Source organism: Giraffa tippelskirchi, chromosome 1 (assembly GCF_054371585.1).
Source record: "Giraffa tippelskirchi isolate mGirTip1 chromosome 1, T2T-mGirTip1v1.2.pri, whole genome shotgun sequence".
Classification (NCBI taxonomy): domain Eukaryota; kingdom Metazoa; phylum Chordata; class Mammalia; order Artiodactyla; family Giraffidae; genus Giraffa; species Giraffa tippelskirchi.
In genome coordinates this window covers 216,478,438-216,496,436 of record NC_137275.1, presented here as the reverse complement: position 1 = coordinate 216,496,436, position 17,999 = coordinate 216,478,438, and the positions used below count along the sequence as shown (strand labels likewise).

Below are 17,999 nucleotides of genomic sequence, written 5' to 3'. Positions count from 1 at the left end.
GCTACAGTCCCGTCCGATTCTGCGAACCTATGGACTGTAGCTGGCCAGGCTCCTCTGTCCAAGGGATTTCTCAGGCAAGTATACTGGAGAGGGTTGCTATTTCCTACTCCAGGGAATCTTCCCGACCCAGGGATCAAACCCACATCTCTTTTGTCTCCTGCATTGGCAGGCGGATTCTTTACTGCTGAGCCACCGAGGAAGCCCCTGTAAATTGCTTAGTGCATAATACAGGCTCAGTAAATGTTGCTGCTCCTTTTTATAAGCCCCTTTCTCCTCAAATAGTGTGACTTTATCAATGTGAAAAAAAATGAGAATCTAACCTTTGCAGTTGAATAAAGCCAGCCTTGTGCTAGAGACTAAAGTGGCAGGGTCAGGCCTCAGCTTTGGCTTAAGGGCTATACCTACTGGTAGCCTAGACTACACAGGACGGCCAGGCATTCATTTAGCTAGAGCCTGCTTCAGAGATGGAAAGAGGAGTGGGATATGATGAAAGATACAGTGCAAACCTCAGTAGCCTAAACTGGGAGAGGTGCCAATTGCCCTGATAATAGTTCATTTCTGGGCCAGAGAATTCAGGTCCCAGGGCTGGCTAGCAGCATGATGACACAGCTCCCCCTAAATGTGTCCTGGACTGGGCATGAATCTCTCAGAGGCCCCTCGAATTTCCCTGGTTTCACAAAGTATGGGAAGAAGTGAGACCCCATGGACACTCCCAGACCTCTAGGGCTGTCTTCTAGGCACTGTGGCCCCAAGAAAAGACAGGCCTCTTGATTAAATTGTTCAAGTGATCCACCTGGTCCAGGCTGTTGTTCTGGTGGCCATATCTGATGGGTGAATACCATCTTCCTTCACAAGCTATCCATCCCCTGGAGCCTCTGCTAGTTACAGGTACAGGCTGGTTGGACTGCTTTGTTTGTTGTGGCCTCTGGAAGAATAGGGTTAAGAATGGAGTGGGAGAGCCAGGCATGGGTTGGGTGAAACCAGCACCTCCCAAGGTGGGCCTCCGTGATGGAGGGCAAGAAGGCAGTGTGGGAGTTTTGAGGGACTGCTCGGCCTGTAAGGGAGATGAGGTGGGACGTTCTCTTTGCAGAAGGCAGAGCTGACTGGACCTGGACGCAGGGCCCTGAGCACAGGGAGGGGTAGAGAAGATTATAGCTCATCTAAAAACTGTCTAAAGGGTGCACATCTACACGAAATCATTTAGAGTTTAGTCCCTACTCCCACAGGTACATTATCCTTTTGACTTTATAAACTCTCCATGCAGATCTGATTCTCCCTTGTATGACTTCAGGTTCCTGCTTGCCTAAGCTGTGTTGGGGTTAAGCAGACAGGGAGAGAGCTGGAGTGTTCTGACTTTCCACCCCTGGGGATGATCCTGGAGGAGAAACGTTGCCTCTGTGGTGCACCTTTGCCCCTGCACCACCCATCACCCTGACCCTCTTTGCAGGAGTGTATACAGGAAGCAAGGCAGCCAGGGAAACCCGTCTCCACCCAGTCCAAGGCAGTGAGCCCATGGAATGGAAGAAGAACTGCAAAGAAAAGAGAAAGGGTCCTGGGGACTTTACTCAGAAGTAAATAATCCTGGTGACTCTGTTTTTGTGGAATCTGCCTCTGCCAGAGTCCAGTTTTAGCATTTGTAGGGACATGCTGGGCTGGCAGGACCTCCCCCATCTCTTTCTCAGTCCTGCAGTTTGAGGCCAAAGCCTCCAGGCTGGGACCTATGCTGGCCTGGGTCCTGTCCTGGCTCTGGGCCCATTAATTCAGGTGCTCAAAGCAGGACCCTTCTCTGAGAGGTCTTTTGTACGGTGGAAGGGCTAAGCATAGCTTCTTCTGAGGTTTTTGTTTTTTTGTTTGTTTTTTAATTATGGTAAGAATACTTAACATGAGAGCTCCTCTCTTAACAAACCTTTACATGTATAATGTTATTGACGATAAATACAACGTTGTACAGCGGATCTCTGGAGCCTCTGTATTTAGCTTAACTGAAACTTTATGCTTGTCAATTAGTAATTCTCCATTTCTTCTTCCCTCCACCTCCATCCCTGGCAACCACCGTTCCACTCTGACGATTTTAGATACCTTATATGGGAAATCATGCAATATTTGTCTTTCTACAACTGGCTTATTTCACTTAGCATAATGTCCTCAGGTTTGATCCATGTTGACACAAATCTCAGGATTTCTTTCTTTTTTAAGAAATATTTATTTATTTATCGGCTGCATCAGATTTTACTTGCGGAATGCAGGTTCTTCACTGGGTCATGCAAGATCTTTGTTGTGGCTCCCAGACCCTCTATTTGTGGTGCAGGAAGGCTCAGTTGCTCCTCAGTAGGCGGGATCTTAGTTCTTTCACCAGGGATTGAACCCTTGTCCCCTGAATTTCAAGGCAAATGCTTAACCACTGGACCACCTTCTTCTTTAAAGCCAAATAACATTCAGCTATATTTATATACCACATGTTCTTTTTCCATTCATCCATCAATACGCATTTAGGTTGCTTCTATATCTTAGCTATTGTGCATAGTGCTACAATGAGCACAGAAGTGCTAATCTCTCTTCAAGAACCTAAAAATAAACAAGTGGGACTACATCAAACTAAAAAGCTTCTGCACAGCAAAAGAAAAATTCAACAGAGTCAAAAGGCAATCTACAGAATGGGAGAAAAATAGTGCACATCATATATCTGAAAGGAAGTTAATCTCCAAAATGTGTAAGAATTCCTACAACTGAGTCTAAAATGGGCTAAGGACTTAGGTCTTATATCCCCCAAAAAAGATCTTTGGACAGAGATTTCTCCAAAGAAGATAGACAAATGGCCAACATGCATATGAAAAGATACGCTAATCTTCGGGGTAATGCAAATCAAAACCACAATGAGGTATCACCTGATTCCTCTCAGCATGGCTATACCAGAATAGATACAGACGTGCGGGTGAGGCTGTGAGACACTGGAGCTGTGAAAGGTAAGTGGGGCAGCTTCGAGGGAAAACAAAGAAGTTGCCTCAAAAAAATGAAAGCAGAACTACCCTATGACCCAGCAATCCCGCGGCTGGGTATTTGTCCACAAGATTGAAAGCAAAAGATATTAGCGCTCCTGAGGGTTTTGTTTGTTTCTCTCGAAGTCTGGCGCTACCCCGAATCCCTACAGCATGTAGGTCCCCGTTGCTTTTAAACCCCTTAAAATAAAACCTCGCTGCCCTTCCCCTCCACAGATCCCAGGCAGATTCCTAGGCACCCCACTGCTTGCCCCAAACTGCCTTCCAGAGCCAGAATTTTGCTTCCTGCCTGGGGGACTCAAGTCAGGCCTGGGCAAGTCCCAGGGGAGAGAGCGCCCAGAGACCGGCGCGCGGATCGGAGCAGCGTGACGCGGGCCGAGACTCGCTGTGCGCTCCCCAGACGCGTGGCTTCCCTGGGCCGCTGCCAGTCCCGCTCCCCCGGTGGGGGCGGAGCGTGGCCTTTTTTGGTCCGGGGAGGAGTGGCCGCGGTCTGGGAGGTCACTAGACCGCCGGGCTGGCTGCTGTCACTTGCGCCCTGTGCCCGGGTTCAGCTCAGCTCACCCGTTTCCCGCGCGTACCTGGAGCCCCAGCCCTCGGGAATAGCAGCCGCCGCGCCAGCCATCCAGCCCCTCCATCCCCTATCAGAGACCCTATCATGGGCCAGGGGAGCATCTGGCCGTGGAGGGGCCCCCTGCCTCGCCTCCAGGTGTGGACCTGGATCGAGCCCGTGGTGGCCTCCACGCAGGTGGCCGCCTCCCTCTACGACGCAGGGTTGCTCCTCGTGGTGAAAGCGTCCTTCGGAGTAGGGACCTTCTCCAATCACAGCTCCAGCCCGTCGCCCCGGGGGGCTCTCGAGGACCAACAGCAGAGGGCCATCTCCAATTTCTACATCATCTACAACCTGGTGATAGGCCTGACGCCCCTGCTGTCGGCCTACGGGCTGGGCTGGCTCAGCGACCGCTACCACCGCAAGGTCTCCATCTGCGTGCCCCTCCTGGGCTTCCTGCTCTCCCGCCTCGCGCTGCTGCTCAAAGTGCTGCTGGACTGGCCCGTGGAGATGCTGTACGCAGCGGCCGCGCTGACAGGACTGTGCGGCGGCTTCTCCGCGTTCTGGTCGGGGGTCATGGCCCTGGGATCCCTCGGCTCCTCCGAGGCCCGCCGTTCCCTGCGCCTCATTGTGATTGACCTGATCCTGGGCTTGGCCGGGTTCTGCGGGAGCATGGTTTCGGGACACCTCTTCAAGCAGATAGTCGGGCACTCCAAGCAGGGCCTGGTGCTGACCGCCTGCAGTGTAAGCTGTGCCACCTGTGCCCTTTTGTACAGCCTGTTCGTGCTGAAGGTCCCCGAGTCCAAGGCCAAGCCCCGCAAGGCCGTGGATATAGTGCCTGGCACCGCCGGCAGGTATGACACCCTGGATCCTGATCAGACAGACAAGCAGAGTGTGGTGGGGCCCCCTCCACCTCCTGCAATGGCTAAGCCCAAACAAGTCATCATTGCCCTGTTCTTTGTGGGCGCCATCATCTATGACCTGGCAGTGGTGGGCACAGTGGACGTGATGCCGCTTTTTGTGCTGAGGGAGCCTCTGAGCTGGAACCAAGTGCAGCTGGGCTATGGTATGGCGTCGGGGTACACCATCTTCATCACCAGCTTCCTGGGCGTGCTGCTCTTCTCCCGCTGCTTCCAGGACACCACCATGATCATGATCGGAATGGTCTCCTTTGCATCGGGAGCCCTCCTCTTGGCTTTTGTGAAACAGACATACATGTTCTACATTGGTGAGTCCGGCATTCTTGGGGAGGCAGGACAAGGACACCGCTGATCCCCTGAGTAATGGGGCGTACACCCCAGGTGCTGTGGTCTAGGTGTCACAGCTCAGCACCAGAGATTATGTCTGCTACCTAGGAGGCACAAGGGACAGAGGGTTATATGCACTTGAGTTTGTCTGTGTTGTGTTATCTGTGCTGCCCACTGAACTGTAATCAGAGTGGGGTCCGTAGCTCTAGGAAGTCAAGGGAGGGATGGGCAGTGGTGCCGGGAGTCAGGAGAGGCTTCAGGATGGCCCTGAGTGGAGGAGATGGGGTTGAGTTTCTTCTCCCCAATTGTAAAGGGATAAAACGTTTTCAAGTAATCCAGCTGAAAAGGTCCTTCAATTAAATCATTTCAGGTCAAGCACAGGCTTTTCAAAAAGAGATAAAAATTCTCCATAAATGCCTTCCAAACCCCTGTAATACATCCCCTCAAGGAAGCAGAATGAAGTTTCTGAGGACAACCACAAGCAGAGCACTCTGGGCCAGTGCTCGGAGAGAACTTTCTAGAGTGACAGAAATGTTCTGTAACGTTTCTGCCTAATACAATAGCCATTAGCCATGTGTGGCTATGAAGCCCTTAAAATGAGACTAGTGCAACTTGAACAGAATTTTTCATTTTATTTCGTTTAAGTAGTCATGTGACTTGCCAGTGGCTGACAGAACCACTCTAGACTGTTCCCAGAGACCACCCTTTGACTGAGGTCACACGGCTCAGAAAAACATCTCACAAAATGGCTAGATTACTCTTAGCCAGCTCCCAGTTAAACAGGCTAAGTGCAAGGGGCTGAGTAACCTCTCCCCTTCCCTCCCCATCACTTCTAGCCACTCCCACCCCACCCCACTGCACCCCCTCACCACACACACACACACACACCCCACATCAGGATGATGAACAGGGGTAGAGGGAAAGAGGGGCGTGTGGCAGCTGTGTTAGTAGCGCACATTTCTGGATGCAGTTTGCCAAAGCTACTGGGATCATGTCCCAGAGATGATGATGTAGGGTGAGGGCAGACACCTCCCTCCTGGGAGGCAAGGAGCTGTAAGTCACTTGAGTGACATCAGCTCCATTTCCTTAGAAACCACTTAACTTTGCCAATAAAGATGCCCTTCACCACCTGTCACCATGTCCCTGGTGCCTTGCCACCTTCAAGATGGGTCTGCAGCATCTACAGCTCCATCTGAGAGCTCAGGGAGTCAGCCTGCCCTGGGGCCAGGTGGAGCCACGAAAGGATTGTGGGAGGGGGCTTCTAAGGGAAGTTTTTCTGTTATTCTGATTTACTCTTTGGCCAAGGCTGGGCTACAGTGAGGAGTGTTCTCACGTGCTTTTTTTCCAGCTCGGGCCATCATGCTGTTCGCTCTCATCCCCATCACAACCATCCGATCAGCAATGTCCAAACTCATCAAGGGTTCCTCTTATGGTGAGTGGAAGGAATCTGAGAGGTTTCAGAGCCACTTGGTTTGAGGCACAGGGTTTGGGCTCAGAAGGCACAGGAGAGCTCCAGCAGCAGCCTTGAAGACACTGGGCACACACTAGTGTCCATCTAGGGCAGAAGGAGTGAAAGCAGGAGCAGGGGAAAGACTGGGAAAGTCTGCCACTGAAAAGCCACAGTCAAAGGAAAATAATGCTACCCACGGGCCATGGGAAGAGCCAACTGGATGGAGGCCAGAATCCTGGTAACATGAGCTGTGAACACAGAGGGAGTCAGGAAAGGGGAGGGGGCTCTGGAGAGCCTCCCAGAGACTCAGCTATCAGGGAACACAGAGGGACAGCACAGTAACCTTGGTAACCTCGGTCCCTTCCACAGGAAAGGTGTTCGTCATCCTGCAGCTGTCCCTGACGCTGACTGGGGTGGTGACATCCACGCTGTACAACAAGATTTATCAGCTCACCATGGAGAAGTTCATCGGCACCTGCTTTGTGCTCTCCTCTTTTCTCTCCTTCCTGGCCATCCTCCCGATTGGGTAAGACAGGAGCAGTTCCTGCTCTTTGGGCTGGGGCTGAGGTCAAGGACTGTTGGAGCATTTCCAGCCTATTATCATAAAGTATTTACTTTTCACATTTACACAATGGGTTCTTAGTAGGCTCTCCCACTAAGAAAAACTTCTCCTGTTCCCCCAAACTAATAACCTGGTAATTTGGGAATTCCCTAAAGTCGTAAGTAATAAACAGAGGGCCTCAACATGCTGGCTCACTTCCTGGCAGTTTTGTAATAGGAGCCTCATATACTTGCTTGTAATCAGAGGCTGGGATAAGAAACCCTCTTGAACCACTCAGACCTCGTTGAGTCTCCTTTAGGTGACAGTCACCCAGCCTCACTTTCAAGTATTCTTGCTTCTTTGTATCTTGGGAGGGCTTGGCACATGGACTGTGTGAGCACCCCTGCAGGACATGGGTAATTCATCTGACCTCTCTGGGGAAATTGTCTCATTTGTAAAACAAGAGTGCTATGTTCTGGGAGATAACAGGCAGGAGGAAGGCTGGAGATACAAAGGCCCATGCAGAGAGTTGCCAGCTGAGGTTATCACCAATATAGACCACATGGAATAGTCTGGTCTTCAACCAGTCCCATTCAAAAGAAATACAGAAATACAGAAAGCCATATTATGTGATTTTAAAAGTTCTAGTAGCCACATTTAAAAACAACACAAGTAACAGGTGAAATAATTTTAATAATATATTTGATGTGGCCCAATAGCTCCAAAATATCTTTGTAATCAACCTACAAAATCAATGCGTTCTTTTGAATTAAGTCTTTGAAATCTGGTACGTATTTTATACTGACAGCCCATCTCAATTTGGACTCCATTTGAATGCAAGAGTTCAGAAGCCAATGTAACTAGTGGCTACATATTAGACAGCTGAGCTTTGGTCTGTTTAGGCCCTTTTCTCACACGTATCAATCCCACGAGGAGAAAGGAACACAATAATGATATTCACAATAAGATACAAGGGACATGATACAGATTTGCATTTTAAAGGGACCTGCTTAGTAGCACACTGGAGCCCTCCATATCATTAATGGTGGTGTTACAGGCTGAAGAGTAGAAGAGCTGAAGGCAGGTTGGAAAAAGCTGAAGGTAGGCTGGAGAAAGTGGGAAGTGGAGGGTGAAAAGGGCCGCCTTTGAATTCTCACATCTCATTGTATAGGTTGATGTGCTTGCATAGAAAGTTGAGCCTCCTAAGACAGAAGACATCAATCATGAGGGTTTTTTGAGTTCATAGTTGAGAAAATAAGATCAAGCAGCTGAGAGAATTTGTGCACAACAGCAGACTTGATTACCAGTGCCGTCTCTGGCCAGTTCTCATTTTCAAGGTGTAGGACTGAGCCAGACTTGTCCTCAAACTGCCCAGCCCTTAGGCCTTTTCATGTGCCCCTGTTTTCATGAGAGTCTTGGCTGAATGGGTTGGGCTTAGCTAGACCTGACCCACAATGCAAACTTCTCTGGAGTGCCAGTTCTTTGTCCAAGTGAGTAATGGATTAATAACTGTGCCACTTGGAACTGTGCCAGTCCTGTTTGATTGGCAGTTGGTTGAAATAGTCTCTTTGACCTAAACAGATCAACAAAAAACAACAAAAGAAAACAAGTCTGACTAATTAATATCTCATAGCTAGAGATATAAACAGACAAATGAAAGCAATGAGAATATGCAGTAAATGGTTCCTTTCTACAGTTTCATCGCTTTCCCTTTTTAAAGAGACTCTGGGGTGTGTGAAGCAGGTGTGCTGCCCTCACCCCAGGTGGGGACACCTCACCCCAGTGGACTTGGGCCCAGTCATACATTGTGTGCATGGAATTTTAAGATATACAGGACCTTCATCATCTTATACCACAGAAACCGGGTCAGTATCTTGAACCGATCGTAAGTAGTACTGCTTACGTGAATTGAGGCACTCAAGTAGATGCCTCTGTTGGAGACATTTAGCAGTAAAGGGACTTACATGCTAACAAAGCCTCCTTTGCCTGCTGTACATTGGAATCACTGGGAGAGATTTAAAAAACTACTATTGTCTGGATCCTACCTGCAGAGATTCTGACTCAGTTGATCTGGGATATAGCCTGGGCATGGGAATTTTTTTAAAGCTTTCCAGTTTATTCGGTTGTATAACCAAGGTTGAGAACCTTTGGCAGAAAGGGAGTGTTTCTAGTACTTTTCCCTCCACAAAGTCACTAAATGAACAAAATCCTGAAAAATTCTTTCGAACGGCCAAGGCTGCACCACCAATCATTAAGCACGATCAACAGGAAAGACCAGTAGAACTCTCGAACTACAGAAAGAAGAGCTACATTCCAATGACAGAAAAGCCCAGGAAGACATGTCACAGCAGGGAGTGGAGGAGGCTGTGGAGGGCAGAAGGCGGAGAGGAGAGGTTCCTGGGCCCAGCTGCCAACAGCTCACCTGCAATAAGTGACTGTGGCCCCAGACCTTCCTGGTACCGAAGTGAGCCAACTTCATGGCACTGTGAGAACCTGCCCTCTCCCCCTCACTCTTCTTTATGTGCAGCAGGGAGATGCTGAGGGAACGACTGTCTGGTTCTGCCCATCCGCAAGCCCCCAACCCTTCATCACACATGCACTCAGCTGCTGCCTTGTGGTTCATAGATGCCATCAGAAGCAAATGGGCTCATCTTCTTCAAAGTAGACCTCTAAGCCTGTGTTCTTTTGCACCCATCCTGTTCCCCTCCCTCAATCTCTCAAAGATAATAATAGCAAATATGTAAACAGCCTTGATTATGTGCCAGGCACTACTTTGAATGTTTCATATGTTTTAACCTTCTCAAACAATCCTCCGAAGCGATTACTATTTTATCCCCATTTTGCAGATGAAGAAACAAAACCTAAGGTGTCATGTAACTTGCCAAAGGTTACACAGTTAATGAGGGACGGTGACAGGATTTGAACCCAGGCAGTTGGTTCTTAGTCACTATCTGATGTCGTGTCTCAGAAAAGTCCCTGGGTATCTGGGTACCACCCCTTTTCTCCCCCTAGAGAGTTTACTTGTACTACTTAGCAACTCCATCTCCTGAGTTCTTCCTATCAGAACTGACATGCGGTCTGCCACCCTCTCACCTCCTCCTCCCAGCCATGTTCTCCAGTGCTGGTCTGCACTTGCTTACTTCCCATTCACTTTCAACCCACTCCAGACTGACTTCCCTGTTCAACGCTTCCAGAGCTGTGCTGAGATCGGACTTCCTCACAGCTGAGTACACTGGACTCCCTGCCATCCTCTCCCTATCGGTTCTCAGCGGCCCCCCCAACACTGTGGGTCACTCCTTCCTTGGAAGGCACTTGTCACTTGGCTTTCTTAACACCTCCTTTACCGGGTTTCTCCTACCTCTCTGACTTCGCTACAAACCTCCACATGGAAGAATTCTTTGGGGCTCAGATCTGGGTTGTCTTCTCACTTCATAGTCTCGAAGCAATCTAAATTATTTTCAAAATTTCAAATTACCATCTCAGTTTCCAAAATTGCATCCTTGACACCCTCCTAACATCTGCTCTCCTCCAGTCTTGCCCATCCCATTAAATGGCATCACACTCAGCCAGGAAAGAAATCTGAGAGTCACCAAAGTCCTCCTGCTTCTTCATCTTCCTGTACCTCCCATCCATCAAGCCTCATTGATTCTACCTCCAATATATGCCTCAAACTGATTATTTTTTACCCCCACTGTTGCTACTCCTAGTCCAAAGCACTTGGGGGATCAACTTTGGCCCTGAGCCAATCTCCCCGCATGCATCTACCCTCTTTTTACCAGATGGCCAGAGAAATTTCCTTAGAGTGGACAACAGTTCACATCATCTCCTGCTCAAAGCCCTGCACTTGGCTTTCACGGTTCTTAGGATGAGAGCCACTGTCTTACGGTGGACCACAGGTCCTGCATAATCCAGCCTCACCATCTTCTCCAGCCTCCTATTCCTACCACTCACCGCCCTCCCCCCTCTATGCCTCAGCCCCAGGAGCCTCCCCCTCATGCTCTTCCCCCTTTCTTACCCACATGTCTTTTTTTGGCTGAGCTGGGTCTTCTTTCCTGCAGGGGCTTTTCACTGCGGTGGCTTCTCTTGTCACAGAGCACAGGTTGTAGGTCATGCGGGCTTCAGTAGTTGTGGCATACAGACTCAGTGGTTGTGGCTCATGGGCTTAGTTGCTCCGTGGCATGTGGGATCTTTCTGGACCAGGGATCAAACCTGTGTCTCCTGCACTGGCAGGTGGATTCTTTACCACTGAGAAGCCTGACACACCACACATCTTTCTTAATATAGCTAGATGTGGTCTTAACCTGAACACCCTTTTCTCAAAGAGGATTTGAGAAAATTCCCTTCCCAATCTAAGTTAGATCCTTCTATGATATGCTCCCCAAGCTTCCTATACTTTTCCTTCAGAGCATGAGAGTTGATGATTACTTAGTGATTATCTGTTTTACATGCTTGCTCACTAGACCACAGGCTCCCTGAGGGCAGGAACCACGCCTGTTTGAGTGACCTTGTACCCTGTGTCCAGCAGACAGCTTGGTGCGTGAGAAGTACTCAAAGTCTTTAATGGATGAACAATCTGTCAGGGGGTGTGACGCCAGCACTACTGACCACCCAGGAGCTGCCTGTTGAGCTGCCATGATATTAGGGGTTGGCCACCACCATAATCAACAAAAGTTGATCAACAGTCAATCTAAGGAAGAAATAGAAAATTTTAGTCCTGCTAATCCAAGGATTATAACCCAGAGGAAGACTATTTCAGGAAACTCTGAGGAGTGTTCTACCTATAAGACGCCAAGGCACAGTTACAGCTATATGTTTGTGAGACAACATATTGTGGAGGGGGTGGGGGATGAATTAAGAGTTTGGGATTAACAGAGACACACTGCTGCTGCTGCTGCGAAGTCGCTTCAGTCGTGTCTGACTCTGTGAGACCCCATAGACGGCAGCCCACCAGGCTCCTCCGCCCCTGGGATTCTCCAGGCAAGAACACTGGAGTGGGTTGCCATTTCCTTCTCCAATGCACACATGCATGCTAAGTCACATCAGTCGTGCCTGACTCTGTGCGACCCTATGGATAGCAGCCCACCAGGGTCCTCTGTCCACGGGATTCTCCAGGCAAGAATACTGGAGTGGATTGCCACCTCCTTCTCCTATATACATACTGCTATATATAAAATAGGTAAACAAGGACCTACTGTCTATATAAAATAGGTAAACAAGGACCTACTGTCTAGCACAGGGAACTCAATATCTATTAACCTATAATGGAAGAGAATCCAAAAAAGTATATATCACTTTGCTGTACACTTGAAAAAAACACATTATAAATTAACATACTTCAATTTTTTAACATTTCCCAATATGGACCAGGGGGGGATAAACCAAAGTAACATATTGACAGTTTACGTAGTCCAACAAGGTGAGCAGTGGGTTGTGACCTATTACAAGACAGAGAACGGAATGTTATCTCCCAGGGATTTATCTTACTGGCACCAGGAAGAATTTTTTTTTTCCCAGCAAGTAGGAATTCCTGCGTCTTCTAAGGGGATCAAGTTAACACAATGCAGGCACGCAATACACACTAAAGTGGAGGATAGTTTCTCAAATGGGCAGAGAATCTTAATGTTTAAAAGTTTTCTTGTCCTGCCTTAAAATAACTCACCAACCACATGGCTGTGCTGTCATGGTCCCACAGCTGGGGTGAGCTGTGGAGTCGGGCCTGGAACAGTTCATGTGGTCCTGGGCTGCCTGCCTCTACTCGCCTCTTGCCAGCTCTGTCATACAGGGAGCTTTATTTATTTTACATTCCCTGGAGAGCCCTGGGGCTCACAGAGGGTAGGAAATCTGTGTTTGGAAGTTTCTACAAAGGTAGGATTTGGATTTCTGCTCACACCTCACCCAGTAGCTCCAGATGTGGTCCATCCATTAGGAAGAACTGTGTTCCAGCTTAGAACCTGGGGTTCTAAGCTGTTCTCAAACCGTTGAGAAAAGGAGGATGCCAGAGGTTGAAGGACACACCAAAGGTCACACAGATTCAAGACTTCAACTACAGCTCTTCATTCCTAGGCGTCCATTTTATCTCCCAATATTTTTAAACAATGTAATGATTTATGGAAGAGAGAAAAGGGCAATGGAAAGGCAGAAGAGGATGCAACTAATTCTGCTTGGGATGAGAGAAGCTTGAGCTTGAGGTCCATATGGGAGTGCATCATAAGACAGAAGTGAGGTGGAAAGAGGCTCCAAGAAAGGGAAAATGTAGATGCAAAGGGCTCTCCATATTATGGGACAGGAAGGAGGCTGGAGTGAGGGAAATTCCCTGGGGCCACTTTCCTCCAGAGAATACAGCGGTTCTGCTGCCGTAAAGGATAGTCTCCAAGAGATGGCTTGACCCTTCCTCCCCATTCCAGCTGTTCTCCTGTAATTCTCTGTTGTAAATTCTTACAGCATCGTGGCCTATAAGCAAGCCTCATGGTTGCAGCCTGGAGACATCACAGAGAAATGAAGGTGCTGATCTGCGGGAGCCAGAAACACCAGCAACGGCCGGACTCCCTCTGAAGACCAAGGACGGGACCAGGAACTGGTGTCCACAGCAACCCATTGCTCAAGGAACCCAAGTTCCAGCCAGAGTCGGCCTCAGAATGACTTGCTGTGGCTCAGGGGTCCTGGGTGGATGGGGGAAAGCACTTAACTGGTGATGGAGACACTTTCTCAGCTTTCAGACGTTGCTATTAGGCAGAGGTTGGGTTCTGCAGACAATAGAGTGCGAACTTTCAAGAGAGAGACACAGGCCAGAGGCACAGCCATACCCAACACGGAAGCCAGTTTTCTTCCAGGAATGTTCTGGGGGCTCCAACCATGGTAACTAGTCACCCAGGAGTCCTGTGTGAGAATGCAAAGGCCGTCAACCACCTGAGGGGGATGAGGAAGGGAATTTTCGAAAGAACTGCCAACAGTGAACATCATTTGGTATTTTTAAAATGAAAACAGAACCTTGAAAACAAAGTTTAGCTTTCTTCTCTCAGGCCTTGTTAGCCATGAATAACTCAGGAGCGATCTAGGGCTCAGGCATTTGAAGTCAGCGTCGTTTTGTTGGTACTGTTGTTTTTAAGAAGGCAATTATCAAAAAGGCTTTCTTCAAAGGAATACTTTCCATCCACAGTACTTCCCAAAGTGAGAGGTGTGAAAGGAGAGGGGAGATATGCTAACACATTTTATTTTGAGGTACTTATTTTTTTAATTATGTGAATAAAAGACTCACCCCCTAATAAATCAACATTCATAGCATGAGTGTGTGACTCACTGTCTCTTTGGTCAGCTTCCCTCTAGAGCTCAGACATGGCATTCTCAGACTAGGATAAAACTTAAAGCTAGAATAATGCATTTAAATCTCAGAGCATTTAGGGCTCAGAGTCTGTTATCATCACTGATGCCCTACATGGACTGGGCCAAAACTTCAAGGCACATCTACTCGGATCCTGGCACCATGCTAGGTGCTAAGGTAGAGCAAACCTGTGACAGCTCCTATCTCACCAGTGTCTGACCTAGTGGGTGGAGCAGACAGAACAACAGGCAGTCATGTATCCTATAATGAACACTAACATAAGGGCACATATAACCCAAATCCAAGAGTGCAGAGAAGACTTCTCAGGAGAAGTGGCATAAAACTGGAAAGATGAGTTACCAAGGCTGGATGTTGAGTGAGATTCCAGGCAGAAGGAACATGCTGGAAGACCTGACGGTGAAAATATCCCCAAATACAGAAAAATCAATGTGAAGGGAGAAAAGAGGGATGGAGGGAGAGGTATCCAGGGGGCTGGAATCACGAGGTGAGCTGGGACAGTGAGGAGGAACATCAAAACGGAGCCTTTAAAAAGTTTCTCTTTAGGGACTTCCCTGGTGGTACAGTGGATAAGAATCTGCCTGCCAGTGCAAGGGACACAGGTTCGAGCCCTGGTCTGGGAAGATTTCACATGCCATGGGGCAACTAGGCCCGTGCACCACAACTTCTGAGCCTGTGCCTTACAGCCCAAACATTGCAACTACTGAAGCCCACACGCCTAGAGCCTGTGCTCCAAAATACGAGAAACAACCGTAATGAGAAGCCCACGCACCGCAACTAGAGAAAGCCCTTACGCCGCAACAAAGACACAGTGCAGCCAAAAGTGAATACATTAGTTTTTAAAGAAAGTTTCTCTTTGAAATGCAAATCAAAACCACAGTGAGGTACCCACCACCGCACACCAGTCAGAATGACCGCTGTTGAAAAGTCTGCAAGTAACACATGCTGGAGAGGGTGTGGAAACCCTCTTACACTGTTTCTGGGGATGTACATTGGTACAGCCACTACAGAGAACAGTTTGGGGGTTCCTCAAAAACTAGAGTTGCCATATGATCCTGTAATGCCACTCCTGGGCATATACCCAGACAAAACTATAACTCAAAAAGATTCATGCACCTCTATGTTCACAGCACTACTTACAATAGCCAAGACAAGGAAAAGCCCAAAATGTCCATCGACAGATGAATGGATGAAGAAGATGTGGTACATATACACACTGGAATACTACTCAGCCATAAAAAAGAATGAAATAACGCCATTTGCAGCAACACAGATAGACCTAGAGATTATCATACTAAGCAAAGTCAATCAGAAAGAGATAGACAAATAACATATGATATCACTTATATAGTGGAATCGGAATCTAAAATACAATACAAATCAACATACCTATGAAACAAAAACAAACCCACAGATACAGAAAACAGACTTGAGGCTACCAAGGCAGGGCAGGGGGTTGGTACAGAAGAGGGAAGGAATGGGAGTTTGGGATTAGCAAACTATTATATATAGGATGGATAAACAACAAGGTCCTACTGTATAACACAAGGAAATATACTCAATATCCTGTGACAAACCATAATGGAAAAGGATATGAAAAAGAATGTATATATGTGTGTGTGTGTGTGTATAATTGAGTCACTTTGCTGTACAGAAGAAATTAACACTGTAAATCAACTATACTTCAATAAAAATTTTTTTAAAAAGGAAAAATCAGTTTTTCTTTAGAGTAATAGAATAGCTGTTGAACAGTTTTAGACAAGAATGTTGAATGCTTACATCTGTATATTAGAAAGAGGACTCTGGCAGCACTGAGAAGGAATTGGCTTTGGAAGGAGTGAGCAAGACTTGCAGAAAAGCGACAAGCAGAGAGGCCTGTTGAGGAATCCAGGTGACGGTGATGGTGGACTGACACTAGGTAGGAAGCTATAAGCATGGGGAAAGGTTAGACATTAACCTTGGGGGAATATTTGAAAGCTAGAGGTCAGCAGGAGGGGGTAGTGGATGAACTGCAGAGGGTGAGACAGATGGAGGCAAGAATGATTCAGATTTGGGATTCAGGCAACTAGGAAGGAGGCAGAGGTCCTCACTGAGACAGGCCACAGGAGCAGAGAACGTGGGATGGGGAAGAGGAGCTCAAGGCCGTGCTCTAGGCACACTCTCATCAATTTGCTCATCCCTCTTGACTCTTTGCCTTCCACCCCAGCCCCTGGCCAGTCCCCCAGCCTAAATGAATCTAATCACTAGCTTCTCTATTCAATCTTGCTCTCAACATCTAGAAAAATTTCCTTACTTGTCCATACTGACCCTGCCACAAACTTGTGGGTGTTCACCTAAGCTGGGCTCACAACACCATAGTATTGACTCTTTTTCAATCCCACCTGTCACCAGGATAGTAGTTTCAAACCTTTTCAGCTTTCTCCTGGTCTTCCAGCAGATGTTCTAAACCATTAGTTCTCAGAGTGTGGTTCCTGGATCAGCTTCATCAACATCCAATGGGAACCTGTTAGAAAAGCAAATTCTCTAGTTTGATCTGAGACCTAGAGATTACCATACTAAGCAAAGTCAATCAGAAAGAGAAAGACAAATACCATCAGACTCCAGGGATGGGGCCCCCAAATTGGTGTTTTCACAAGTTCTCAAGCTTAGGAACCACTATTCTAATCTATGGAGATCTTTTTCTCTTTCGAACTTTTCCTGAGCCCCCTCCACCTCTCCCAGGATCCCTAATTCCTGAGGACCCCAAAGTCCTGCCCTTGGTTCTCATCCTAGGTAATCTAGTCTACCAGAACTCTCTTTCCAACAATCTAGTCAACACCTCCCACTGCGTCTCCTCAAATTTAAGTCCAAACCAAATTCTTCTCCTACCCCACCATCTAAGCCTACTCCATCTTTTATGTTTTTCTGCTGATTGATTTCATATTTCTGTAAATGGCATCACTTCCCAGCTCCCAGGCTGGAAATCACCAAGTCATCTCTGATCTCTTCACCTCACCACTGAAATCCATCTCCCTTTCTATCACTTCTAGTTTATCATCCACTCCCTTCTATTTCCCCAGACCTTCAGCCTGACCACAATCCTTCGGCATACTATTTTCATAATCTTCTTAAAAGGAAAACAGTTTTTAAAAACGATATATCCCCCTTTAAAATTTTCAATTGGCAATAAATAAATTTTCAGTAAAGCACACAGGAAGGATTCTTACGGGAACATCTCTAATATATAAGTTGGCTAACAAGTAATAGGATAAGTCTTCCCATAAGGGTTATGATGTAAGGAGGGCCCAGCAGACACTTAGGTGCTTTGTAGACATTATTGCTAGTCCTGTCAGCCACCCTTCAGGAAAGGCATGTCTTCATTTCAAAGATAATAATGCTGAATTTCAGAGAGATGGCAGTTGCCCAAAGCTACATAGCTAGTAAGTGGAAAAGCTAAGACTTGATCTCAAATCTCTTATCCCACACCTTGCTGCCTCATTTTGTATGACTGAAGTCTTATATTAATGATGTCCACTATCGATAAGCCAAGTTTAGCACCAGTAGAAGTCTATTTTCAGTGCATGGCCATTATTAGCTAAGCTTAACTGAGCACTGTGGTCTCTGATTTACAACACACCCAAATGTGCTAATGAACCACAGATATTTCTTTCTTACAGATTTTTAAAAAATAGCAATCCAAAAAAAAAAAAAAAGGCAATGACTGGCTCTGACTCAGAATATGACACTGTGCTTTGCTACGGGATAAAGTGGGAAGAAATCCTTCATGTAGTTACCTAGGCCAGCTGCCAGCCTTCCTGCCAATCACAGTTACAGATGGACAGTAGGTGGTTTCTTCATCTTCTCAGATCAGTGCCATCTTGTAAGATGTAGGAGAGGGTAAAT

The 17,999-nt window shown here is 47.4% G+C and overlaps 2 protein-coding genes across 5 annotated transcripts in view; one reads left to right on the top strand and one right to left on the bottom strand.

Moving 5' to 3' along the window:
• The first annotated feature begins 1,842 nt into the window (after positions 1-1,842).
• On the top strand, positions 1,843-14,063 carry SLC46A2 (solute carrier family 46 member 2). Its single transcript, XM_081527052.1, has 4 exons — positions 1,843-4,771; positions 6,139-6,222; positions 6,610-6,766; positions 13,223-14,063. Exons 1-4 carry the CDS (start codon positions 3,652-3,654, stop codon positions 13,278-13,280), a joined length of 1,419 nt encoding a protein of 472 aa, XP_081383178.1. The 5' UTR covers positions 1,843-3,651; the 3' UTR covers positions 13,281-14,063.
• SNX30 (sorting nexin family member 30) overlaps positions 7,455-17,999 on the bottom strand; it is a 117,104-nt gene continuing 106,559 nt past the window's right edge. Inside the window, exons 10-14 of one of the 4 annotated variants that reach the window (XM_081527079.1) lie at positions 17,891-17,973; positions 16,525-16,620; positions 10,797-10,999; positions 10,161-10,228; positions 7,455-8,354 (exon numbers count right to left, since the gene is read on the bottom strand). In XM_081527079.1, the coding sequence (XP_081383205.1) occupies positions 17,964-17,973 (10 nt within the window). In that variant the 3' untranslated portion in view covers positions 7,455-8,354; positions 10,161-10,228; positions 10,797-10,999; positions 16,525-16,620; positions 17,891-17,963. Of the gene's footprint in view, positions 8,355-10,160; positions 10,229-10,796; positions 11,469-12,833; positions 13,658-13,977; positions 16,621-17,890; positions 17,974-17,999 lie in introns of those variants that run through there. The other 3 variants (XM_081527101.1, XM_081527118.1, XM_081527094.1) reach the window with 3 other exon arrangements.

What these genes read in the sequence shown, in the direction of transcription:
- SLC46A2 (XM_081527052.1), top strand. Translation starts at nt 3,652, where the DNA reads ATGGGCCAGGGGAGCATCTGGCCGTGGAGGGGCCCCCTGCCTCGCCTC. An exon ending in GACATACATGTTCTACATTG is followed by an intron (nt 4,772 to 6,138) that starts GTGAGTCCGGCA and finishes CTTTTTTTCCAG; the next exon opens with CTCGGGCCATCATGCTGTTC. An exon ending in CTGGCCATCCTCCCGATTGG is followed by an intron (nt 6,767 to 13,222) that starts GTAAGACAGGAG and finishes AAATTCTTACAG; the next exon opens with CATCGTGGCCTATAAGCAAG.